Raw genomic sequence first — 26743 nt, forward strand, 5'->3', positions numbered from 1 at the left:
AAAATCAATGTGCAAAAATCACAAGCATTCTTATACATCAATAACAGACAAACAGAGAGCCAAATCATGAGTGAACTCCCATTCACAATTGCTTCAAAGAGAATAAAATACGTAGGAATCCAACTTACAAGGGATGTGAAAGACCTCTTCAAGGAGAACTACAAACCACTGCTCAAGGAAATAAAAGAGGATACAAACAAATGGAAGAACATTCCATGCTCATGGGTAGGAAGAATCAATATCATGAAAATGGCCATCCTTCCCAAGGTAATTTACAGATTCAATGCCATCCCCATCAAGCTACCAATGACTTTCTTCACAGAATTGGAAAAAACTACTTTAAAGTTCATATGGAACCAAAAAAGAGCCCGCATCGCCAAGTCAATCCTAAGCCAAAAGAACAAAGCTGGAGGCATCACACTACCTGACTTCAAACTATACTACAAGGCTACAGTAACCAAAACAGCATGGTACTGGTACCAAAACAGAGATATAGATCAATGGAACAGAACAGAGCCCTCAGAAATAATGCCACATATCTACAAGTATCTGATCTTTGACAAACCTGACAAAAACAAGAAATGGGGAAAGGATTCCCTATTTAATAAATGGTGTTGGGAAAACTGGCTAGCCATATGTAGAAAGCTGAAACTGGATCCCTTCCTTACACCTTATACAAAAATCAATTCAAGATGGATTAAAGACTTAAATGTTAGACCTAAAACCATAAAAACCCTAGAAGAAAACCTAGGCATTACCATTCAGGACATAGGCATGGGCAAGGACTTCATGTCTAAAACACCAAAAGCAATGGCAACAAAAGCCAAAATTGACAAATGGGATCTAATTAAACTAAAGAGCTTCTGCACAGCAAAGGAAACTACCATCAGAGTGAACAGGCAACCTACAAAATGGGAGAACATTTTCGCCACCTACTCATCTGACAAAGGGCTAATATCCAGAATCTACAATGAACTCCAACAAATTTACAAGAAAAAAACAAACAACCCCATCAAAAAGTGGGCAAAGGACATGAACAGACACTTCTCAAAAGAAGACATTTATGCAGCCAAAAAACACATGAAAAAATGCTCACCATCACTGGCCATCAGAGAAATGCAAATCAAAACCACAATGAGATACCATCTCACACCAGTTAGAATGGCAATCATTAAAAAGTCAGGAAACAACAGGTGCTGGAGAGGATGTGGAGAAATAGGAACACTTTTACACTGTTGGTGGGACTGTAAACTAGTTCAACCCTTGTGGAAGTCAGTGTGGCGATTCCTCAGGGATCTAGAACTAGAAATTCCATTCGACCCAGCCATCCCATTACTGGGTATATACCCAAAGGACTATAAATCATGCTGCTATAAAGACACATGCACACGTATGTTTATTGCGGCATTATTCACAATAGCAAAGACTTGGAACCAACCCAAATGTCCAACAATGATAGACTGGATTAAGAAAATGTGGCACATATACACCATGGAATACTATGCAGCCATAAAAAATGATGAGTTCACGTCCTTTGTAGGGACATGGATGAAACTGGAAATCATCATTCTCAGTAAACTATCGCAAGAACAAAAAACCAAACACCGCATATTCTCACTCATAGGTGGGAATTGAACAATGAGAACACATGGACACAGGAAGGGGAACATCACACTTCGGGGACTGTTGTGGGGTGGGGGGAGGGGGGAGGGATAGCATTGGGAGATATACCTAATGCTAGATGACAAGTTGGTGGGTGCAGCGCACGAGCATGGCACATGTATACATATGTAACTTACCTGCACATTGCGCACATGTACCATAAAACCTAAAGTATAATAATGATAATAATAATAATAATAATAAAAGAAAAAAAAAAAAACACTGGATCAACGAATTTGTAAATTTCTAGGAAATGAACAAATTCCTTGAAAAATACAACTTGCCAAACCTTGGCATAAAAGGAAAACTGAAACCTGAACAGTTATTGAAAAAAATGATTTCCACAAAAGAAAGTTCTGGCCCAGATGGGTTTCACTGGTGAATTCTCCTAATCACTTAAGCAATGAATTACATTAAATTCTTCTAGATAATAAAAAGGAAAAACCTCATCCCAACTCATTTTATGAGGCTTGCAGATGTATCCCTCTTTGCCAGGCAGCACCACTCACCACTCCCCTTCTGACTGGTGGCTGGCTTACTTCCCTCATGCCTCTGAGCAGCATATTCCTATAATGATCTGGCCGTTGTTGATCCCCATTATCACTGGGGGCCCAGTTTGGGTTGTGTTGGGACTGACACCTCAGTAGTCAAGTAGATTTGGTAGCTCAAGTTACCAGCATAACAAGTTCCCTGAGAGGGAACCTCAGAGTGGGATGGTTCCCACCCAGGCAGGTGTCTGATGGAGAGGGAGGTTTTGCTTGGGTCTATGTACCTCTTACAACTGCTGATTTGTATAATGAGAAATCCCATCTTAAAGGCTTACCAGTGAGCCCATGAGAGTTCAGAACTCTCATAAGGGGAGTATTCTTCACACATAACCTCACATGGTCAGACATGCAGACCTTAATGGCAACTCTGCTCATGGTGGAAAAGAAATCTACCATCATGGCCAAAGCTAAGGAAGAGGCAGACAAAATGTAGGTTGATAACATGGGCTACCAAACCTACTTGGCTGCTGAGGTGTCAGTGCCAACAGCCGACCCAAACTGGGACTCCAGTGATAATAGGGATCATTACAGCAATATGCTACTCAGAGGCATGAGGGAAGTAAGCCAGCCACCAATCAATTGGGGAAAACTCCAGGAAACAGAACAAGACCCTAATGAAAATCTATGCCAATCCCTAGAGAGATTAGAAGTATGCCTCTGGGATTATCCCCCTTGGGACCCTGACTGTGGACAGTAAGGAGATAAGGCATGCATAAGAAATATTACAGCTGTTACAGGTAGTACAGTTATCTAAGAGGTTAGTGGTGGTCCACGGTTCGGGTCACCGGAGGGGAATTCTGAAGTTATAAAAGGAAATAACCTAGCCGACACAGCTGCTAAGAAGGCAGCATGAACAGTTGAACGTTTGCAAATAACCCTGATCCCCAGATTTGTCACTCCACAAGTTTCGGCCCTACTACTCAGAAATTAGAAAAATCCAAATGGGAAGGGTATCTCCCACATTAGGATTTGGAAAGATGAGCTATTAATGACAAAGGAAGACTCTAGATTCCAGAAAACCTAGGCTAGGCTATAATTAAATATGTCCATGAATCATCACATTTTGGTATCCATTCTCACACTGCCCTAAAGAAATACTTGAGACTGGGTAATTTGTAAAGGAAAGAGGTTTAATGGACTCACAGTTCCGCATGGCTGGGGAGGCCTCAGGAAACTTACAGTCATGGCAGAAGGCAAAGGGGAGGCAAGCTTAGGCTTTCTCACACGGCAGCAGGAGAGAGAAGAGTGAGGAGCGAAGGGGAAAGAGACCCTTATAAAAGCATCAGATCTTGTGAGAATTCACTATCACGAGAACGGCATGGGAGAAACCTCCCCCGTGATTCAATCATCTACCCAGGTCTCTCCCTAGGCACGTGGGGATTATGGGGATGACAATTCAAGATGAGATTTGGGTGGGGACGCAAAGCCTAACCATATCAAAACCTTACGCAATTGGTTGATGAGGGTAATAAAGGTACCCAATCCAAGTGGTAAAATAGTCTAAATCTCTAACAGGTGCCACAAATATACACAAAATAATGCTCAGACCAGGCTCTCTGTGCCTCAACTAAGGGGCGGGGGCAGGCATACCAGGAGAATGGCAAATAGACTTTACAGTGATGCTCCAGGCACCTGGAAACCTCATGTACCACCTGATTTGTGTGGACACCTTTACTGGCTGGATAGACCTTACCTTGTCACACAGAAAAGGCAAATGATGCCAGAGCTTTACTCAAAGACATCCTCTTGAAGTGTGGCTTACCTTGATTGATCCAGAGTGACAATGGAGCTGCCTTCATTTCCAAAGTTAGCCGGGGGGTATTCTCTGCCTTGGAAATCAAATGGAGGTTACATGCAGACTGGAGGCCCCAGTCATCTGAAAAGGACAAAGATACTAATAGAACCATAAAGGTCACTTCAGCTAAACCATGCCAGGAAACTCATGAAAGCTGGCTAAAGTGCCTCTCCATCAAACTAACATGAGTTCAGCTGGCATCAAAAGGGAAAGTGAGACTTAGCCCTTTTGAATTACTATACGGAAGAGCTTACCCTGGCACAATGGAACCTTTGACATGCCCTTATGGTGAGACTGAGAGGGATGTAAAACATATTGTGTATTTAGGAAAATTAACACAAGTTCTCAATCCAATATGTGAACCTGTCTTCCAGTTGGATCACCTCAAGACCAGCTAAATCCTATCTGGACTGGGTCCTACCCTGTGCTGATAACCACTCACTCTTCTCTTAAATTGCAGGGGCTCAGACCCTGGATCTGTCATTCCGATTGAAGCCTTCACCAGTGCCCTCAGACCAGGCTTCATTAGATCCAACTTATTCCTATGAACTGGCCTCTGATCTTAAGCTCCTCTTCCAGACAAGGGACACAGATAAGTAAAATGTGCCCTTGCAATGCTCTCGATATATCAGGAATTTCTTCATTCTTAGAGGAATCTCTATGCTCTTTTACATTCTGTAAAAACTCTTAACTGGTGCTAAATCACCATATAGTATATACAATGAACTTGGTCTCTCTCTACTGGTTAGTCCCTTTTATTACCATGGCCAGTGGTCTCTGGGAAGACAATACAATAGTCAGTTTTCCCCACATCACAGTGAAAGGAAATAGCCTGTTCCAATGCTGGATATGCTATGGGCACCCATGAGCTTGATCTGCCCAAGTGATAGGACTTGTAGCAATCCTCACATTTCACACTCACCCACAGAACTGGAGAAAGCTCCCCTTCCCTGTGGTTACCCTCTTCCCAGAGAGTGAGGAACTCCCTTGCATCACCTTGACTAGCACCTCTATAGCAAATGCCACCTAGGTGTCAACCTTGCTAAATGGCTCAGCTATACACCAAGTATGCAGAAGCTGTGAAATTCCTCCAGGGCAGACTTACTACACTGACACAGGACCAGACACAAAACCGAGGTAACCGGTCTCCTTGAACACTACCACCTGCCACCCCAATATGACTTACTGGTGTCCTGACATGAACATCACTAAAAAATATTGGAGACAGAGCAGTAAATGGAGTTCATGGTAAGGAATACCAAGCCCCAGTTTCTGGTACACCCAGGTAAACAGGCCAACAGCTTATAAGAATAATGTCTCAGCTGACTGCAGGGATAGGGACCACCTGCGGGGTGGGCCTGTCTTCCTTCATGTAAGAATAATGGCACCTGGAGCCAAATAGCACAACTATTAAATGTCTTGAGACTGAGTCTTGCTCTGTCACCCAGGCTGGAGTGCAGAGCCACGATCTCAGCTCACTGCAACCTCCGCCTCCTGGGTTCAAGCCATCCTCCTGTCTCAGCCTCCTGAGTAGCTGGGATTACAGGTGCACACCACCATGTCCGGCTAATTTTTGTATTTTTAGTACAGACGGGGATTCACCATGTTGGCCAGGTTATTCTTGAACTCCTGACCTCAAGTATCTGCCTGCCTCGGCCTTCCCAAGTGCTGGGATTACACGTGTGAGCCACTGCACCCAGCTAAATATCTTTATCCCCAAATGAGTATGTGCCCATCTGGGGGAATGTGCTCATCTGTGGGTCCCCCACAAACATCTACCCCATGCCGGTTTGCCTCGAGGTTCTTTCCCTTTACCCCACTTGGCGTCGCTCATCCCTGCATGGAGAATGTTTGGATGGAAGGACAATGTACAATTGGCCTGCGAGCCCCTCTGATATTGAGGCTGTTGAGGCGGGTCTACTACAAGTCAGGTCAAAAAGAGCAATGTGTTGGGGCCAGGAGCGGTGGCTCACCCCTGTAATCCCAGCACTTTGGGAGGCCAAGGCGGGTGGATCACGAGGTCAGGAGATCGAGACCATCCTGGCTGACATGGTGAAACCCCGTATTCTACTAAAAATACAAAAAAATTAGCCGGGCGTGGTGACAGGCGCCTGTGGTCCCAGCTACTCAGGAGGCTGAGGCAGGAGAATGATCTGAACCCGGGAGGCGGAGCTTGCAGTGAGCTGAGATGGCGCCACTGTACTCCAGCCTGGGCGACAGAGCGAGACTCCGTCTCAAAAAACAAAAACAAAAACAAAAACAAAAACAAAAAAGCAATGAGTTTAATTTGTGGGGGATGTGAGCAGCATCCAGGATGGTTGCTCTTTGGGGATATGCTTATCATGAAACCACTGTAAAAAAACTTGACTAGAAAACTTCAGTCTTTAGCATCCTCAGTTGATTCCTTGGTTACTGTGGTGCTAGATAACAGTACAGTATTAGACAATCTTTTAGTGGAACAGGGAGGAGTTTGTGCAGTTACTAATTCCTCTTGCTGTCCCTGAGTAAACACCTCAGGGGAAACAGAAGTTGACATTAAGAAGATCTATGCCCAAGCCTCTTGGTTACATGCTTTTAATCCACAGGGCCATAGTTCTATTTGGGAAGCTATCAAATGGGCAACACCAATTACTTGGTAATATTCTGCCCCTAGTAGAACTATTAACTTTATTGTTTGTACTACTGTTGTTTGGTCCCTGGATCTTAAATCTCTTGGTAAAATTTGTATCTTCCAGATTAGAAAAATTTCAACTGCAACTTCCAACAACAATACCAGCCTTTGCAGACTTTCTTGGGAGACCTCAAAACACATTTAGATTTAGTGTCTAGAGATTTTCACTCCCCTAATATCTCTGGACACGGCATCCCTAATCAGCATAAAGTTACAGAAGAATGACCTCTCAAGAATGAAGAGTCACATATCTCTAGGGGAGGAAATTTGTAGGCCAACAGGAAGGAATCCAGGGAGTACAGGAATTTTGTCAATTCAAGCAATCAGCCTGTGTTACAGCCTCTTGCCATGAAGCCAGTTTTATCTCAAACCCTGTGTGAAATGTGGTCACCTAGTTGGTTGGAACCACCTCCTCAAAGACCCCGACAACTTACAGATGAACCCCAGTGAATTTTCCTCATGACCGTGCTAAAGCCTGCACCTCAGGAGACGTGTAGCTTCATTACCACAACATGCAACCTGTGTGCTGGCACCATGACTCACTGCATCTGTGCCACTGGGAACCCTCCTCTACATGCGATGATGCACCCTCTCCCCTCTCCAACACCACATAAAGCCCTGCTTTCATTTTCTCTTAGGAAACACTGCTTTGGAGAACACTCCCAGTGCTCTCCTTACTTGTGACAAGTAATAAAACTCCTTTGGTCAAAACCTGCGTTCTCATGGAAAGTCATTTGTTACTTGCCAGGGGAATAAATTCTGGTTTGTTTTTGTTTTGATAACATCCAGACAATGTTCCAAACAATCATTCATTTGATCATTCCAAACAGTCATTGGGAACATACAAAACGCATCGTGATTTACAGTTAAAAGACTGCTTTCTTCATATATTCTCTCCCCTGAAAATACTTGCACTGGTGGTCTTTGCTGGAGAGGGGATGAAACAGAAGCTGCCTTCAGGGAAGAGGACTGAGGAGGCTGGAGTCTCACTTCAAGGAGGGAAGAGGGTGGTGCTTCCCAGGTTAGGTGTGATCTAGGCCTAGGATGAAGCAATTCAAAAGTGAATCCCACCACAGTTCAGAACCAGGGGCAATGATGCAGCCTCTGCTTAGGCTTCCTGCACCTGTGCAAGAACAAAAATCAACCAAAACAAAATAAGAGGCTCAAGGTCCTGCCACACATAGGGAAAGTCTGATGGCTGCAGGAGTGGCTGTACAAGGTGGTGACTCTGTGGTTTGTAGCAGATGCTCTCAGCCCCCACAGAACTGTGCAGTGTGGGAAGCCATCCTTAGTTCTGGGGCAGAACGGACACTGAGGGAGTCCCTGGGATTGTGAGGTTGATGCCTGGATTCTTCAGCCTGCACTCAGCCAGAAGGTGTCCTGGCACAGGACAGGCAGGAAGACTGCAGTTGTGAGAATCTCCACAACACGTCCCCTTCCTGCCACCTTCTGTGCTTTGACATTGCCTCGGGAACATGCCCATGGTTGGTGGCCTGGGGAAATACTGTTATAACGTGAAAGCAAGTCCATAGATTTCCGGCTTAAAGGAACCCAGTGGAGATGCTAACAAGTTCTCCTGAGGAGGTGCACTCTGGCTGGTGCTGGGAGGAGCTGGCTGGCAACTGCCACCTGGGCCTCCCAGGACCAAATCTAACTGCCCTGGGAAAGTGTCTGGATGCCACAGCTTTGGGCCTAGAATCATGCTCATCATTCCTCATCAGACTCCATCTTTGCCTGGGTTCTTTGCAGACCCAGGTTTCAGACAACAATTTGTTTCTATTCTGAATAATAATGTCTCACAAGAGGTGGAAATAGTCACATTGTTTTAGAGTTTATGTAAAGAGGGGCTTAGAGGTATTAACCCTCTCATTTTACAGGGAAATTGGCCAAAAGTGCTTCATTACCTTGCCCAGCAAGAAAGGGAAGAACTAGGAGTTGACCTCATGCACCATGGGTTCTTTTCCCAGTGTCCTCTTGGTGGCAGGGAGCCCAGGGGGCAGGATCTGAAAGCTCTGAACTGTGCTTGAGGGCAGGGCCTGCTCTTGGATACAGCCTCCCAGGAAGTCTTCTTGGTGGACAACTGGCCCTTGCCAACCTTAATACCGGGGTTTGCTGAACTTAGAGTGAGGCTGTTGAAAACCTTCCTCCAGCACTTTGGGCCTTAGCTGTAATTCCAGGCCACACGAAAAAAAAAAAAAAATCCTGTTACACTGTGATCCAGTTACCAGGTTAAGTGCTTTATCTCATTCATTGACTCATCTTTTTCAGAAGTTGTCCTTTATGTTGTAAGTGTTGGTTTCATGTGTAATGATAAATGGTCTCAGGCTTTAATCCCAAAACCGAGTGTGGGTGGAGGAAGATCCATCAGCCAAGGCTGGTTGCCTTTCTCCCCAGCCTACACAGAGAGTCCCTAGGGGACTGGGGCTGAGAGGAGGCTGTGGACCCAAGACGCCTCTCCTGCAGCATTCTCTGGGTGTACCCGGTGGGCATCTAACCAGACACCCGCTCCTCAAAGCCCACAACAGTGCTCCCACTACAGCACATTGTGTTTCTAAAGAGACAGGCTACATTTCATTCTAAGAGCCCATTTCCCTCAATTGATGCATTTAGACACCTCGGTGGAGACAATGCATAGCTCCTTGCATCTCTCCAGATGGGAAAGAATTGTTTACTATTAGTTACTCTAAAGTTTTTATTTTCTAAAAGTATAAAAACACATACAAAACGGCACTCATTCTTGAGAAATGATCATATCATTGTAACACACAGCCCAGTGGATAAGGCCATTATGCAGAAAGTATTGCTCGCAAACCATTAGGAATTTTAATCACCACTCTACTCCAGATTCTTTAGAAGTTACAATTTCTAAAATACACATGGACAAAGAATAAGCTTTATTCAACCAGACTCACAAAAGTAAGGATTGTGCTTCTCTAGGTTCATAAAATAGAATTCCAAGGCTCTGAGGGAAATAAACTTGTGTCAGTCCCAGGGAACTTTTCTCCCCAGAAGGTGATTGGTCACTCTCTGTACAAGAAAAGAAAGGCAGGAAAGAAGTTAGATATTACTGCCATCAGAGGCAGATGCCTCTCCTCCCCGCAGCCATGTCACCAAGGAGAATCAGTGTGGTCCTACTCAAATCTTGTTCATTTTACTCTGCTTCAGAAACTATGGTTGTCATATAAAAAATACTTCCTGAAACGTTCAGGAAAGAGGATCTGTAATCAATATCTATTATTTCTATAGAGACACAGATAATCCATCAGTTCCCACATACAGTAGCATAAGGAGAGGCCTGGCCCTGCGATGCTGACGCACCAGACAGGCGGTGTGGTGCCTGGGACCTCCACCTGAGGCACCCGCCTGGGTTCTGGGGCCTGCTCCAGAAGCAGCTCCCATCCCACATCAGTCTGGTGACTGACGGGGTGAGAAGGAAACAACTACAGTGAAGGATATGGCCCTTCAGGCATAGGAGCCAGTCAGGTTTCTCAGAGAATTAACTGGTAACACCAACCCTGCCCCGTGAGGTTCTTGGACTTGCAGCAACACTGACTCCACTGGGACAATGGGCAGGGCATGGTGACAAGTTGGAGGCCTCTGACCATCCAAGTGGACAACTCTTATGCCGCAGTTATGCACCTTCCAGTTTAACAGTTCTAGAGGCATCTGACTCACCAATGAGGGGCATGAAATCACCACCTGGGACTCTGGAATGGAAACCTGATAATTCTGGTATTTCCACCATGATATGTCAATGAACTCCTGTGTGTGAAATTTGGTTTCACTCCAAATGAATGCATGGAAAGGGCCTTACACAATTATGGATGGGGAGCTAAACCTGATTTAAAGTCTAATTACAGATGCCTTCTTCCAAATTTCAACACTGGTCTGGTGCACTCTAAGTTCATTCCTCAAATGCGGTTCATTCTGACTGCACACTCAACAGGCAACGTGTTTTCTCCATTTCTCTTTCCCCCAGTGAACCTGATCCATCCCACTCTAGACAGAGGATCCACTGACCTTTTTATATAGCTGGGCTCGCAGCCGGTATGACTTATATTCTGATTTTCTCTTCTCTTCTTCTCTCTTTTTCTGTACTTCTGGAAGCTGCTCATAAATCCTTCGAAATGGCACAAGTGAAAGGACAGAAAGCGGGGAGGTTACCAGGGTGCAGATGCACGAGATCTCCTCTCACTATCCCTCCCTATGCCTCCCACTCTCCAGGAGCTCATCCCTCCCAGAAAGGCCCTGGGACCCGTTAGATACTCCTGGCCTGGGGGCTCACAATCTGGAAGAGCAGATAGATAAATACAAACCCAATAAAATCCTAATAGTGCTTATGTCTGGGAAAGGAGTGGGATAAAGGGGGGAAAGGAGTGAGATAAATGAGGTGAACTTCTACTTTCCACTCTACATGCAAAAATGGATTGTTACAATATAAGATAATGAACAGTGTTACTATTGTGTTTGTAAACACAAGTGAAATTATGGAAAAGTACTGAAATGGTCACATCTACAATAAGTCCTAGAGGAGAAGAAACTTGGTCTGGTAGAAGGAGGTTCGGAAAGGCTCCAGAGAGGAAATTAGAGGTAAGTTTGGTCTTAAGACTAGATAGGAATGCCAGGTGCAGTGGCTCAAGCCTGTAAACCTAGCACTTTGGGAGGCTGAGGTGGGTGGATCATGAGGTCAGGAGTTCAAGAGCAGCCTGGCCAAGATGGTGAAACCCCGTCTCTACTAAAACTACAAAAAGAACAATTAGGTGGGTGCAGTGGCAGATGCCTGTAATCCCAGCTACTCAGCAGGCTGAGGCAGGAGAATCACTTGAACCTGGGCGGCAGAGGTTGCAGTGAGCCAAGATTGAGCCACTGCTGCACTACAGCTAGGCGACAAAGTGAGACTCCATCTCAATAATAATAATAATAAAACAATAATGATAGATAAGAGCAGAAAGGGAATGGGGAGAAGGGCAGAAGACACTCAAGGAAGGGATAATGAGTGTTGGTAAAAATGAAGTCGAGGCTTCCTGAAAAGGAGTGTAAAGGAATAGGTGGGAAACAGGTGGGGGTGAGGGTGAGGTGGGCTGTGGAGGATCTTGTGGCCATGTGAAAAACATGGGATCTGTTCTAGCAGGGGTTGGGTGGCAATGATTTTAATTGGGGAGAAACACAAATGTGCATTTGATAAAGGCACTCTCATTGTAAATACATTTCCAACAAAACAACAGTTAAATAGATTATGAAGTATAATGGAATGTATATGTTACAAATATGTTTCATGTATATCAAACAAAAAAGTTTCAGAATTTTTAATGTCATAGGAAAGGTTCACAACATAATGTTGAGTAAAATAAAGCAAGATACAAACCTGTATATGCAGTATGATCAACAATTTGAGGAAAAAAGTGTGTGTTATGCAGGTCTCTACAACATTCCCACGCCTCCCACCAAAAACAGGACTAGTGTTATGTTTAGATGGAGGGCTGATAAGTGATATTCATCTTCTTTTTTCTACTTTTCTCTATATTTCCTGAAGTTTTCTATAATCTGGAAAAAAAATCACTGGATTGATGCAGGGCTCTGCGGGAAACAGATTAGAGAAGGTGAAGGTGTCTCCTGAAGGCCACTCTGGAACAAGTGCTTCCAAATAAAAGAGCTACGTTCTTTCCTCTTGAAATCTTTCCTTCTCACGGGAACCTTTAAATATCTTTGACAGAGATAGATGATGACAAAAGATGAGTAACACAGGCTGCAGAGATAGAACTCCTTAATGGGACACAATTGAAGGCCAAACACCAGGCTCTAACCCCAGCTGTGACCCTAACTTGCTGGGTTATTTCCCCTCTCTGGGTTGTAGTTTCCTAAATATTAAGAGTTACTAGATGATATTTAAGATTCTCAGATGGAAACACATCACTTCCTTTAAAAGAAGCCATACAAGAAATAAACGTCAATAGAAGCAACCTAATGAAAATGTACCAGTTTAAAAACAGTTTAAAAAGTCTCTCAGAAGATGGGCACTAAATCCACTCATGTAAGTATATTTCTGGTTGAAAGCATTGATACGTTGTAGGAGATGTCCTGCCTGTCTTCCCGTAGGCAAGCTTCCTAGTCCCTTACAGCAGTGACTGCTCTTGCTGAGGTGAGAGTATAAGTAGCTGCCCCACAAGAAACCCTGTATAATTTCCCCTAATTCCATTTTGTGATCTGAGTTAGAATGAAGCAGTGGTTCAAAAATAATTTAGACTTAGGGCCCCCTTCACACTCCTAAACGTTGAGGATCCCAATGTAGGTTTTATCTATTGATACTGTATCAAAAATTAAAATTAAAAATTGAGAAAAACTTTATTTTTTAATTCACTTGAAATAACAATAAGCCTGTGACATGCTAACATAAGAAACCTGTATTTTTAATGAGAAATAAAGACGTTTTGCAAAACAAAAAAATGTTAGTGAGAAGAGTGGCACTGTTTACATTTTTTAGAAAACTCTTTAATGACTGGTTTAATGGAAGACAGCTAGACTCGTATCTGCTTCTGTATTAAGTCTGTTGTCCCATCTTGCTCTGGTTAAAGTATACATTAAAAAATCCAGCTTACATATAGATTTTCCACGTATTTGGAAATGAGAGAAGTTATTGTAATATTCTTTTCAGGTAACTCTTGATCTTCTTTGATATTACACCCAAACTTGACATATGATAGCTTCTTTTCTTTTCTTTTTTTCTTTTTTTTTTTTTTGAGACAGAGTTTTGCATTTGTTGCCCAGGCTGGTGTGCAGTGGCGTGATCGTGGCTCACTACAACCTCTGCCTCCCAGGTTCCGGCAATTCTCCTGCCTCAGTCTCCAGAGTAGCTGGGATTACAGGTATCCACCACCATGCCCAGCTAATTTTTGTAGTTTTAGTAGAGAAGGATTTCACCATGTTGGTCAGGCTTGAACTCGTGACCGCAAGGGATCTGCCCACCTTGGCCTCCCAAAGTGCTGGGATTACAGGCCTGAGCCACTGTGCCTAGCTGACAAGTGGTAGTTTCTTAAAAATTAGTTGCAAGGTGGAATCTGAAAACATGTCAGTAAATGTTTCCTATTCTGTTACATAAAAATCCATCAGTCTATCTTGTACTATTTCAATGAATCTTCTATCTATTCCCTGATTTTGCAACAAAAAGCAATAATCATCTGGAAAATCCTGGTCCGGGGAGTTATGCAGATCTTCCAAATGTTGACAAATGTATTTGGATAACATGAAAAACATCACATTTGTTAATGTCACTGCTTATCTCATCAGAAAGGTCTAAGTACTAAGAGGTCATCAAGCCCATGGTGGTGAATACAAGTTTTCTAGAATTCTATTGTTGGCTTGAAAACTCACATTTTCTTTGGCAACAGATACTGTCAGACATTTTCCTGAAGTCACAGACTCACTTCTTCATTTTCAAGAAAATGTCTGCTACAAACACAAGTCAGAATAATTGGTTTTCTGTCAGTTACTCTTTCAAGTAAAAGTCATGTTCCAGGAAAAAGGCAGCTGGTTCAGCTCACGACACAAACCATGGCATAAGTGCTTTTCCTTGAAACAGTCATCATCTTTCACTGTGCTAAGGAAGTGCTTCCTGTGTACCTCCATTTACACTGCTTCCTTGTTCTTCCACCACACTCCTGGTGGGAGGCTGTGTAGGATACAATGCCTACTAGACTAGTACAGTTTGGTGCCACTGTCTTGAATAGTGGTAAGACACCAATGGTTTTACTCCTCTCCCAGTACTCTTGCATCATCAGTGCAAATAGCCAACACAGCAAAAAAGGCACAGAACATCCTGGTGTCATTCTGAAATTAGTTTTGACCTTGCAAATCGCCTGAAAGGGTCTCAGCAACTTCCAGGACACCACAGACCACTCTCTGAGAACGACTGCACTAAAGCATCCCTTTGGATTGCCTATAAGGGCTGACTAGATAGAATAAAAACAAGATTTCAAGAGGAATGCTTAAAGTCCATGAGATAAACTGTTTTAAAGTACCGTTACTGCAGAAGCATTATGCCAACTAAGAGACTATTCTTATTAAAGCAAGTCTCCAAAGAACGCCTAAAAACGTCAACCTTAACTTATTCTCTGGCATTCTCATGATCAATATATGAATATCTGAAATGAATTAATTTTTTAAAATGTTATTTATTATTTTTTGAATACAGAGTCTCAGTCTGTTACCCAGGCCCGAGGGTAATGGTGTGATCATAGCTCACTGCAGTCTCAAATTCCTGGGCTTAAGAGATTCTCTCACCTAAGACTCCTGAGTAGGTGGGATTACAGAAATGTACCACCACATCCAACACTCAAATGAATTAATTAATGACTAGCTAATGCTCGTTCATCATGGCACAAAATTCAAAAATTATAAAAAGTCAAAAAATCTACTACATCAGTTATCCTTTCCAAAGGCACTCAGTATTATCACTTTTTTCTGTCTTCCAGAAATATTCTATACATGTAAAAGTATACACATCTACATAGGTACAAATACTTATTTTTAAAGACCACAAATGGTAACAGTGTTCACCTGCTTCGAAAATTTAATTTTTTAAAAAAGTTTAACTTAATGTGTTCTGGAGAACACTGTTCTTTCTCACCCTATTGGATCAATTCCTAGAAACGGGATTGCTAAAATAAAAGGTGTGGCCCAAATACATATTTAATTTTATTTCAAAATAATCTTTTTTAAATTTTTTTGAGATGGAGTCTCGTTCTGTCACCCGGACTGGAGTACAGTGGCATCATCTAAGCTCACTGCAACCTCTGCCTCCCAGGTTCAAGGATCCTCCCGGCTCAGCCTACTGAGTAGCTGGGATTACAGGCTTGCACCTCCACACTGGGCTGATTTTTGTATTTTGAGTAGTGACGGGGTTTCACCATGTTGGCCAGGCTGGTCTTGAACTCCTGACCTCAAGTGATCCGCCCACCTCGGCTTCCCAAAGTGCTGGGATTACAGGCTTGAGCCACCGCACCTGGCCTAAAATATTCTTTATTTACATTTAGGTTTCTAATAAAGAGGAGCCTAAGACATGCACATTAGTGAGCAGTTTTTCATCTTTTGCATATGAGTCATTCATACCATGATGTGCTATTTTTTTTTCCAGTGCCATAAGTGAGAAATGATTCTCACAACTTTCTCATAATGTTTAAACTTGAGCATAATGCCTTTATTCTAGGTGCAAGCCAGAGCTCCTGACCACTCGGTGGCCTGGTTTACACTTGTATACGTACTCTTGTTTTCTTGGTCTTACCGTTTGGACCTCTGAATCATTTCCTTCTTGCTGATAGGCTTGTTCTTCTGGATAGCCAGGAAGACTAAGCAAGAGAAGAAAGGGTTTTCAGTGGACAGTGACTTAACCCAGAGGGTATGGTGCAAGAGCTGGGAGAGGGAGCTGCTAGGACTTGGTGCCCCTACCCTGAGCTGGCAAGACTGAGTGGGGAGCAATGACCAAGGCAAGCCAGGGTTAAACTAGGGTAACAGGGACAGCAGCCTAAGGCCCTAAGGACATAACACTCTGTAGCAAAGACTAGGCTTTGAATTAAAAAATTGGCCAGTTTCTAGGTAAGGTTGGATGAAAGAATTAGGTAGTGCTTTGTAGTTTTCACAGCTTTCATTATTTTATCAAGATCTGGTTATCATAATTGTTAAGAATGCAGACTCCAGAGGAGGGCACCTGGGTTCAAATCTTAGCTTTTACTTACCAGGTATGTCATCTTGGGAGAGATACTTAATCTCCCTTTGATTCAGTTTTCTCACTATAAAGTAGATATATTAATGGTACCTACTGAGGGTGTTGTAAGCGCTAATGTGAACAGTGCCTGGGCAAGACGTAAGGACTATGTGTTTTTTATTATTATTATTATTATTATTATTACCATCCTAAGAGGTAGGGAAGCCTGGAATCAGCCCCATCTTTTCAGGAAAAATCAATATACTTTTGGAACTAACTTGCTCACAGACACAGGGCTGGTTTAAGATGCAGTGACAGGGCGAAAGTAACTGGGCTTACTTGGATCATGAATGTGCCGACGGCTAAGTTGGGGAGGTTCTGCTAGCTAAGAAGGTTTGAGTCTTGGCAAGCAAAAGGTCGCTGTCTGCCCAGGTAACTGGCCTGGCCTGGCCTTTAGCAGGGCTCTGCAGCACAGCAGCAGACCTTGCCTTCTCTATTCCACTCACAGGAAAGTGAACGGGAAGGGCATACCTCTCTTGGGCAGCGGGCGCATGCGATTCTGGTGGCCCTGCCGTTCCTTGTCACTGTTGAATAGTGCATCCCGCTCGCTCTGTAACATGCTCTGAAGCTTCCTCTCCTGGACTATTAACTTCAGGCGCTTTATCCGCTCCCCAGAGCGGGAGATGAAGTCAGGTCTGTGAAACTGAAGCGATTCCTAAAAAAAAAGAGAAAAAAAAAAGAGAAAATGCCCAGCCTCAGATTAATGATGCAATCTACTCTCCATATGCCTGGAAACACGCCACCTGCCCAAGAGGTTTGGGGAAGCCTGATTCAAATGCCGAGAAAATATCTAGAGTTGAAGAATCCTCTGACACCTCTCTATGGGGGAGAGCTCCAGCTTGGAATCCGTAGGGATCAAATATATGCCTTCAGCATAGGCCAGGAACTAAGACTATGGCGATTACAACTCTCTGAAACATCAACGCAATACAGCTCTGCCCATGCTGCTATTTTAAAGATCTATTCAAACAAATACATCATTAATAACATTTCCTTTATCCCCCAAGGGACATATCAGAAGAGACTTGGTTTCCTTTAAATCCGACATGGAGCAGAAACAGGAGCTGCGGACATGGAGGAACACGCATGAGGCTGCACAAGCGTCAGGTCTCCGGGCCCTCCACACACAGGGAGCCACAAGCCCAATAAGCAGAGCTGCAAATCCTCCCTCCTGTGGCCTTGTCCCCAGATCCTGAGGGTGATGCACCATCTATGGTTAAGAGTAAGGCAGCCTTTGATGGATGATTAGAAACCCAGCCCTCATGTGTGAAAACAGGTGAACTGTGGAGGTGCTTGAAAAGAGGGTCTCAGGCTTACACCTCAACTCGCCAAGTGACAGAGCCAGCTTCTCTGCGCTTTGCCCTTCTCCCTACACATAGGGCTAAAGTTAAGTCAGCATCACTGCACCTGCAGGGTTGCTCTCACAAATGGCTTCAGTAGGTCTCTGCCATCCTCTCTTACTGGGCCTGCCAGGGAGCTCCGACTGTCCAGGTGCTGCCCCTGCCAGTTCTGCTCCCGCAGTGGCTCCCTCCACGGCCTGGTCTTGGTTATGGGTTCAAACCAGGAGATGCCAGGGCCACAAGTCTTGGGTACATTTTCCTTCTTTGATCCAGACTCCACATTTTCCACAGGAACAAACCAGGAAACTCCTACAGGAAATAGTTTTTAGAAGGAAAACAGATTTTTCACTTTTTTACAGCCCCACCCAGCTCTCAACAAGGACATGCATATAATACAGACTCTTAGGGATCTCAGCTGTCAGCAGCCACAGGCTGCCCTTGAGTCTGGTTCCACTGCAGGGATGACTGTGGAACTGCAGTGCTGGACTTTGAAAACTTGACAAGGTGGTGGCTGGGGGTAGGTGGGGGCCACATAGAGTCATTTGGAAACACAGAGTCAGCATCGCAGGGGACTTGAAATTCACTAGTTTCTCTACTACAAGATCTGGAATGAGAAACTGACCTTCATGGGAATTCTTCTTGTTCTTTTTTAACTTTCTGTCCCCAGGATAACCGGTAAAGAGCATTTTCTCTTCACGTTTTTCTTCTGACCAAGAAGTCACATCACTGTCCTCTTCCAATTTAGCCTCGCTGGAACTTGGAGTTGGGAAAGTTATCCCAACATCTCGAGTGTTTTTTTTGGCACCGTTCACAATCTCCAAGTTACCTGAGGGGAAGGATCATAGGTGTCTCTGGGAGTAACCTTGAGGCTGAATTGACAGATTTATTCAAGTAAGTACATGAACCCTTTTTAATGTTTCAAAAATACAATCCCTTTGTGTGGGATGGAGGGATGGGAAGAGAGAGGAAGAGAAGGAAGGACAGGGGAGAGTAGGAGGGAAAAAGAGGGAGAAGAAAAAAGAAAGAGTTTTATTTGTAAGTCATTTTAGGTATTAGAGGGAAAGAAGAACAAATATGGGTTCAAAGGGTAAAGGATTTCAACTCTGATCCCAAGTCAGAAAGACAATAAATACTTAGAGTCCTTTTGGTAGTCACCCAGGTAAGGAAGAGGTTGACAGAAGTAAAGACAGGATTTGAAGGGAAGAAACCAATCAAGATGAAAGTTTATTTATTTTTATTTTATGAAACCAAAAGGTATAGAAAGGCAATAGCTAAAAATCCTCCTTCCTACTTCTGGTCTCCATTTACTCTGTTCACAACCCCATATGGTTCCAGAGAATTCATTTTGCACATTTAAGCAATTCTCTTCCCTCCTTTATTTCTGTTATTAAAAAAAATTCATATTGTAGTATGCTATATACTGTTCTGTACGTTTTCTTAAAATCAATTATATGCCCTGGAGATCTTTCCATGTTAGTACAGAGAGAGCTTCTTCATTCTATGTAGAATTTCATTCATTATCTAGATATACAATAATTTATGTAATCATTCAGCTATTGAGTAACACCTAAATTCATTTTAATCTCCTGCTATAAACAATTTTGTTAATTTTGTACACTGTTTTGCACATATGCAAGTGTATCTATAGGTTAAATTCCACATATTTATAGTATATCTATAGCATACATTTCAAAAGTAAAAATGCTGAGTGAAAGTGATTTTGATAGGAACTGTCAAATTGCCTTTCACAGGGAACCAACTACTCCCACTGGAATATACAAGGGAACCCACTTCCCTACACTCTTGCCCACAAACTTGCCATCAAACTTGAATTTTTGCCAATCTGATAAGATGAAAATTGGCAGTTGGATATAGTTTTATCTTCATGTCCTTTATTATGATTGAGGTTGAGTATCTTATATGTTTAAGAGCCATTTCAATGTATTTCAATGAAAAAGTTTAGATTCAAGTAATTACCTGCTTGTATGCCCTTGTTTAACATGTGTACATTTTGCTTGTTGCAAAAAGTAGAGTTCGATCTCAGGAAACTACTGGCAGAAGAGGAAACAGAGTCAGAAGAAATCACATGGTTTGCTACCTAGAAAAATAAAAGAGATCTTGTTATTATTACCTGCAGTCAATGTCACAGTTACCCACAGGATAAGCAAACCAACAAGTCCTCTTTCTAATCCAATTCAAACTGTTGAGATGCATTTAGAGGAAGCTTGAGATACTGTGAATTTGCTGCCTTGTATCTGTGATAGGGAGAATGTGGTAGTTGGATAGGACTTAAGCTGTTATAAGGTGGTAAGACAAAAAAAGCCTGGTTATTTTCACTGGGCTTGGGAAAACTCTGAAGAGAATGCTAGCCAAACATTAGTCTGATGCATCTTCAGAATGAAATTCTGAAGTGACACCTGCATATGATTTTCATGTGAGATAAAGAGGCCTGGAGACAGCTGAAAAGAGTGATGAACTGAAGAGAGTGCTCTCCAACTAAGAGGTGACTCAGACACGTATACTAAGACAAACACCAAAGACCTGCAAGGTTCATGAGACATCCTGATGAGTAGAGTATTGCAAAAAGTATTAGAGAGTCCCAAAGGCCTTTTAAATTACGTTCAGAGCAAGTAGAGCAATGAAGGCAATTTCAGGGATTGCAGCTGATGGTGGAATGTTGGTGGATGACAAAATGATTAACAAGATATAGCTGAACAAATACTATAGTGTAAAATAGTACTTCTTAAACTTGTTCATTGTTAATATCTCCATCGTTAATAAGGACAGAGGGAGGCTAACCCAGAATAATGAATTGGAATCTCTAGGGGAGGGGTCTGGGCATCTATATTTTGAATAAATATTAGGGAATTTTCTACTTAGGCAGGTCTGGTGGAGGTAAATTAAAGCCTGGGTGAGGATAGGAAACTGAGCATATCTGATCCCTTGAACTAGATAAACCATATTCCAGAGTCACAAAGAAACTTGTAACAGAATTGTAGTGAGTAGATCTATGTTAGACACTTGAAGAAAGGAAATACTTTGATCTTCGGAAAGGTAGGCATTGCAAACTAGTGGGCTGAACACTGATGACATGTAAAATTTAGGATGCATCACGAATCAGATAATTTGCACGGAAATGGTGAAAAAAAAAAGATGAGCAGATTTAAGCCAGGCTCAGTCAGGCAGGCAGAGCATGCCCTGCCAGGTTAGCCTTGTTTTCTCTAGTAGATAAGGTCACTTTACTGGCTAACCAAAAGAATATGTAGCATACCATACCTAGATTTGAACAAAATGCCAGAACATTTCATAGCATCTTTGAGGGCAAGATGGAGTTATATGGGTTGGATGATAACACAAGTTGATAGAATCATAACTGACCGAACCAACCTTATCCAAATATAATTTCAAAACAGAGAGATGTCTTTACTGAGTGGTACATCTTACATTTGACAACAAATATTTACTAACCAATTACCGTGTGCAATCACTGGGTTTGGTGCTGGCTATTCCTTCTTAAGATTTTACACATAAATGTCTCAGATATGGAAAGCAGGAGAATTTACATACAATACTCATCAGAGAGAGAGCCTCTGTCAGGATCCCAAATAATAACAGGAATGATGGGCTAAATCAGAGCATGTTTAGTAGGGGCAATTGTAAAGGCCTGCTCATTAGGCAGGAGGAATGGCAGCAACTTTGATGCAGAAAAAAAAAAAAGCTCTGCGTCAGGATTCCAAATAGCTAGGCCAGTTTCAGGTCTTCCCTTTATTAGCGGTCTCTACTTAGGCAAGCCACAACCTCTTTGTGTCAGTTTCCCCATCTAGAAAAGGAAACAAAATCTGCATTTTAGAAAGATGATTTAGATGGTAAAATATAAAACACTAATATAAAACTAGAGACTACCATGATGTTAAAAAAAATTTTTTATTTTCTCCTTAAAAAAAGGAACATGAAAAAGAAGTGACTGATATGAAATACATTATACCTTCTCTGCAGCTATAAAAGAGGGGAAGAAAGCATGTTAGGTACTAAAAAAGTCTATGTAGGTGTTTGCTTTTTTATTTATAAAATGTCTCTGAAAGAAAAGAATCCAGATTGAAAGGAAGAAGTAACACTGGTTTTATTTACAAATGACATGATCTTCTCCGTAGAAAATACTAAGGAATCCTCAAAGAACTAGAATAACCAAGGTTACCCACGTTGCAGAATATAAGATCAATAAGATTAAAAAAATTGTATTTCTATATTCTAGCAAGTGACAACCTGAAAATAAAATTAAGAAAACTATCTCACTCACAATAGCATCAAAAAGAATAAAATATTTAGGAATAAAGTTAACAAAAGAAGTGTAAGGTTTGCACATTAAAAACTAGAAAACATTGCTGGGAGAGATCAGAGGTCAATATAAATGGTGAGACATTCACCATACATGGATTGGAAGTCTCAAAATTGTTAGGATGGCAATTATCCCAAAATTAATCTGTAGATTCTACACGATCTCTATCAAAATTCCAGCAAGCATTTTTCAATAAATCTACAGAGTGATCTCAACTTTATGTGGAAATGGCAAGGACCACAAGGGCCAAAAGTTACTGGGGGAAAAAAAAAAAAAAAAGAGAGAGGTAGAGGACTTATATTTCCTGATTTCAAATCTTATAAAGTTATAGCAATCAAGGCATTGTGGTATTGATATAAGGATAGATATAGATTGGCCGGGCACAGTGGCTCATGCATGTAATTCCAGCACTTTGGGAGGCCAAAGCAGGAGGATGACGAAGTCAGGAGTTCGAGACCAGCCTAGCCAATATGGTGAAACCCAGTCTCTACTAAAAATACAAAAATTAGCTGGGTGTGGTGGCGTGCACCTGTAGTCCCAGCTACTTGGGAGGCTGAAGCAGAAGAATCACTTGAACCCAGGAGGCAAAGGTTGCAGTGAGCCAGGAGGCAAGGCTGCACTCCAGCCTTGACAACAGAGTGAGACTCCGTCTTAAGAAAAAAAAAAAAAGATATAGACATATCAATGGAACAGAATGAAAATTCCAGATGAAGCCTTATGTATGTAATCAATTAGTGTTCAACAAAGGGGCCGAAGCAACCAACTGGAGAAAATAATATTCGTTTGAACAAATGATGCTGGGACAATTAAATATCCCTATGCAAAGAGATGAAGTTAGACAACATACCATACACAAAAAATGTACTAAAAATGGATTGTAGACCTAAACATAATAATTAAAACAAACTTTTAATGAAAAACATAGGAGAACATCTCTGTGACTTTGGTTAGGCAAACAGTTCTTGAATATAACACCCTAAGTACAATTCACAATCCATAAAAGAAAAACAGTTTAAACGGGACTTCATCATTACTGTATTAAAACCATTTGCACTTCAAAAGCCACAGCCTGGGAAAAATTATTTACAAAAAATACATCTGACAAAGGACTTGTAACCAGAGTATACAGAGAGCTCTTTCAACTCAGTAGGAAGATACCCTAATTTTAAAATGGGCGAAAAGATTTAAAAAGACACTTCATCAAAGAAGATATAAGAGCGGCCAATAAGCACACAAAATGTTCAACATCATCAGTCATTAGGGAAATTCAAACTAAACTCACAGTAAGATAGCACTTCATACCTACTAGAATGGCTATAAGTAAAAAGGTGGACAATAGCAAGTGTTGACAAGGAAGTGGAGAAACCGAAACCCTCACACATTGCAGGCGAGAATGTAAAATGATACAGCCACTTTGGAAAATACTTAGGCAATTTCTGATAAAGTTAAACATAAACCTATCATATGACCTACCAATTTCACTCCTGAGTAAAAACCCAGAAGAAATGAAAATGTATGCCCACACAAAACTTTTACACAAGTATTAATAGCAGCATTCACATCCAAAAAAATCAAACAATCCAAATGTCCATCAACTGAAAGATAAGCAAAATGTGGTATATCCATAAAATGGATTACTATTCAGCAACAAAAAGGAACCACTGATGCACACTACAGCACGGATGAACCTTGAAATCATTATGTTAACAAAAAAAGGCAGACGCAAAAGACCACATCTGATGCTATATACATAAAATCTCCAGAAGAGGCAGAAGGCAGACGAGAGGTTGTCTGGGGCTAGGAACGAGGATTGACTGCAAAGAGATACAAGGGACCTTTTGGTAATGACAGAAATGTTCTAAAACTGGATTTTGGTGATGATTGCAAAACTCTGTAAATTTACTAAAAGTTAACTGTACACTTAAAATGGATGAAATTTTATTGTATACTTCTGGGAAGGAGTGTTGGGTGCTGGGGAACAGGAGTAGGAAGGACACTCTTGATCAAATATTTTGTACCATGTGGTTGTACTGTATTACCAGTTCAAGAAATGAGAATAAACAAAACAAAAACTTGTGGGGAAGGGTGTGGCAGTAAAGATTTAAGGAGTTCAACAGGAATAACACGTTAGGCCACAGACATGCTCCAGCCACTGAATGGAAGGTGATAAGCTGTGTTGGTCAACACGCTCTCACTACCTGAAGCACAACAAGCTTAGCTGAGAGGGACATATTTAAAAACAAGATACCGACAAACTTATACCCAGGAAAGCTGCCAAACTCAGAAAGGAGAGAAGAAACCACAGCCCATATCGAACAGTTCATGGAGTGAAGACCTAAGAAAAAACACATCAGGAAAGGAGGTGGGGGCCTGAGAGGCAGAGGGCTAGGTCTGTTTCCTGTGCCTTCAGAGAGCAGCTCTGAGAGCAGAGCCAGGTATTCCAACACAAGGAGATATTGGATCTAAGTTAAAGCCTTTGATAACTGGAGCCTTAGGCAAATAGAACTGGCTGCCCTATAAGCAGCAAGTGAGAGGTGGAGCTATTAGAGGGTGGCCTGTCATTTGGTGCAGATGCAGCAGAAGTGTTGACGGGAGTGGGTAGGATCACAGGACTCCAATGGTCCCTTCCAAGTCTGAGGTTCTGTGAACATCCTGCACTTCCAAAGGACACAAGCAGTCATGGTGTGCACCACAGGGTATGAAAAAACACACAATTACACTGGATTATATGAGGAGCCTTGGAATGTTTCAGTTTTCATTTCAAATTCTTTTTCATTTAGTAATGCTTGCCTATAAAAAGGTAAATATTTAAAAATAGAAAAGTCTAAGAATAAATTCTCTCTCAATATAATTATCCAGCTCAGTAGGAAGATGACAATCAAAGAGAGAGGCAAAAACAATTGTTTACTAGGATGTGGAAAAATTGGAACCCTCACATACTGCTGGGGGAAATGTAAAATGGTGCAGTCATTTTGGAAAAGTCTGGCAGTTCCTCAAATGATTAAACATAGAGTTGTCATATGATTAATTCCACTCCTAGGTATATACCCAAGAGAAATGAAAACATAAGCCCTTAAAAAAACTTTTACATGAATGTTCATAGCAGTTTTGTTCATAACAGACAAAAAATAGAAACAATACAAATGTCCATGAACTGATGAATAGATACAATGTGGTATATTCATAGAATGGAATGTCCTTTGGCCATTAAAAGGAATGAGCACATGCTATGAGGTGGATGAACATTAAAAATACTATGTTAAGTGAATGAAGTCAGTCATGAAAGACTGTATGATTCCATTTATATGAAAGGCCCAGAATAGGCAAATCCATAGAAACAGAAAGTAATTAGTGGTTGCCTGCAGGCTGTGGCAGAGGTGGGAGGTTGGGGAAATGAAGATTGATTGTTAATGTTTACAGGATTTTTTTGGAGGGTGTTTAAAATGTTCTAAAATCAGATTACGGTGATGGTTGCACAATTTTGTGACTATATCAAGACCCACTAAACTGTACACGTTAAACAGGTGAAGTTTACAGCGTGGGAAATATTTCAAGAAAGGCATAAAATGCACTTATTTATTGTAAGCCAACTGAAAAAAATGTGGACTATGACGTCTTGTTTGGAGAAAAAAGCTTATACTCTATAGTTCTGCAATTCCTATGTTACAGAAATCAGAAAAAGATCAACCTTGGAAGGTGATAAACAGTGTTGTTTTCATGTAATAAACAACAAACAATCCTAACAAAGAGGTGGGCACTGGATGCTGTAGGTGTGATGGAGCACTACTCTAAAGCTGGGCCAAGCACAAACTGTCAGAACCATGCCATGTGATGTTGAATCCATCCACAGATTCACAATAATAACAATGCACACACCTGCACTTGTGTCCCACAATTTGTGCTGAGGACCCACCATGGGATAGAACTTTTTTTTTTTTTTCCTGAATCCATTTATATATGCAGTCAGTAAACCGCAACAGTCCACTTCCTTAGTCCGTGGGAGAGTCTGACGCATCTCCTCTAATGATCTCCTCATCCCTCAGGCTTGGGTGTGGAGTAGCCCACTGAGTCCTCTGCAATGGAGCTGACACATAAAAGATTTAGGTGACTATATATTAAATGACATTATCAGCCACCATGGGTTAGGCCTTCTGTTGTACACAATCTTGGAAGGAAATATATGCTGGCTGGCTACTTCTAATTTCCATTATGAGAGCAAACTCACCTGCTGCTGTCTTATACAAGAGTAAGAATAGAAAGTAAATGCACCATCTCAGAGATGTTTCAGGGTTTTTGTATACTCTTTAGCTTAATTAAGAACTAAATGAGACTCATTCCCATATTTATTGATTAAAGACATGAGACAGACCTAGAAATAAAAGCTTTTCAATTAAAAAATTACTTGTTAGGTGGAAATTGATCTTAGAAAAACATATCCAACATAGGAAAAGCACCATGTTTTCTGATATGACCCTACACTGCTATTCCTCAGGTAGGAGGATTGGTACTGCTGGCCTTCAGCTAGCCAGGTGTCTGCTGGGAGATGCTTTTCCTTTAGAGGCATAGGTTTATGCTAATTCATTTATAATCACTCAGGTTTAGGACCAGAGACACACATTGCTACAACGGTCAGA

At 41.9% G+C, this 26743-nt stretch overlaps 1 protein-coding gene across 14 annotated transcripts in view; it reads right to left on the reverse strand.

Moving 5' to 3' along the window:
* Positions 1-2077: 2077 nt before the first annotated feature.
* Positions 2078-26743, reverse strand: part of ALMS1 (ALMS1 centrosome and basal body associated protein) — a 229282-nt gene continuing 204616 nt past the window's right edge. For 8 of the 14 annotated variants that reach the window (XM_009237176.4, XM_054548053.2, XM_002811888.6 and 5 more), the window contains 7 exons: positions 19751-19871; positions 18396-18599; positions 17841-18082; positions 16905-17088; positions 15954-16017; positions 10697-10796; positions 9539-9703 (listed from right to left, as the gene is read on the reverse strand). In XM_009237176.4, coding sequence (XP_009235451.3) covers positions 9659-9703; positions 10697-10796; positions 15954-16017; positions 16905-17088; positions 17841-18082; positions 18396-18599; positions 19751-19871 — 960 coding nt within the window. In that variant the 3' untranslated portion in view covers positions 9539-9658. Of the gene's footprint in view, positions 4087-7471; positions 8842-9538; positions 9704-10696; positions 10797-15953; positions 16018-16904; positions 17089-17840; positions 18083-18395; positions 18600-19750; positions 19872-21400; positions 21594-25985; positions 26194-26743 lie in introns of those variants that run through there. The other 6 variants (XM_054548057.1, XM_054548055.1, XR_008522360.1 and 3 more) reach the window with 5 other exon arrangements.

The sequence above is a fragment of the Pongo abelii genome, chromosome 12, assembly GCF_028885655.2.
Source record: "Pongo abelii isolate AG06213 chromosome 12, NHGRI_mPonAbe1-v2.0_pri, whole genome shotgun sequence".
NCBI lineage: Eukaryota > Metazoa > Chordata > Mammalia > Primates > Hominidae > Pongo > Pongo abelii.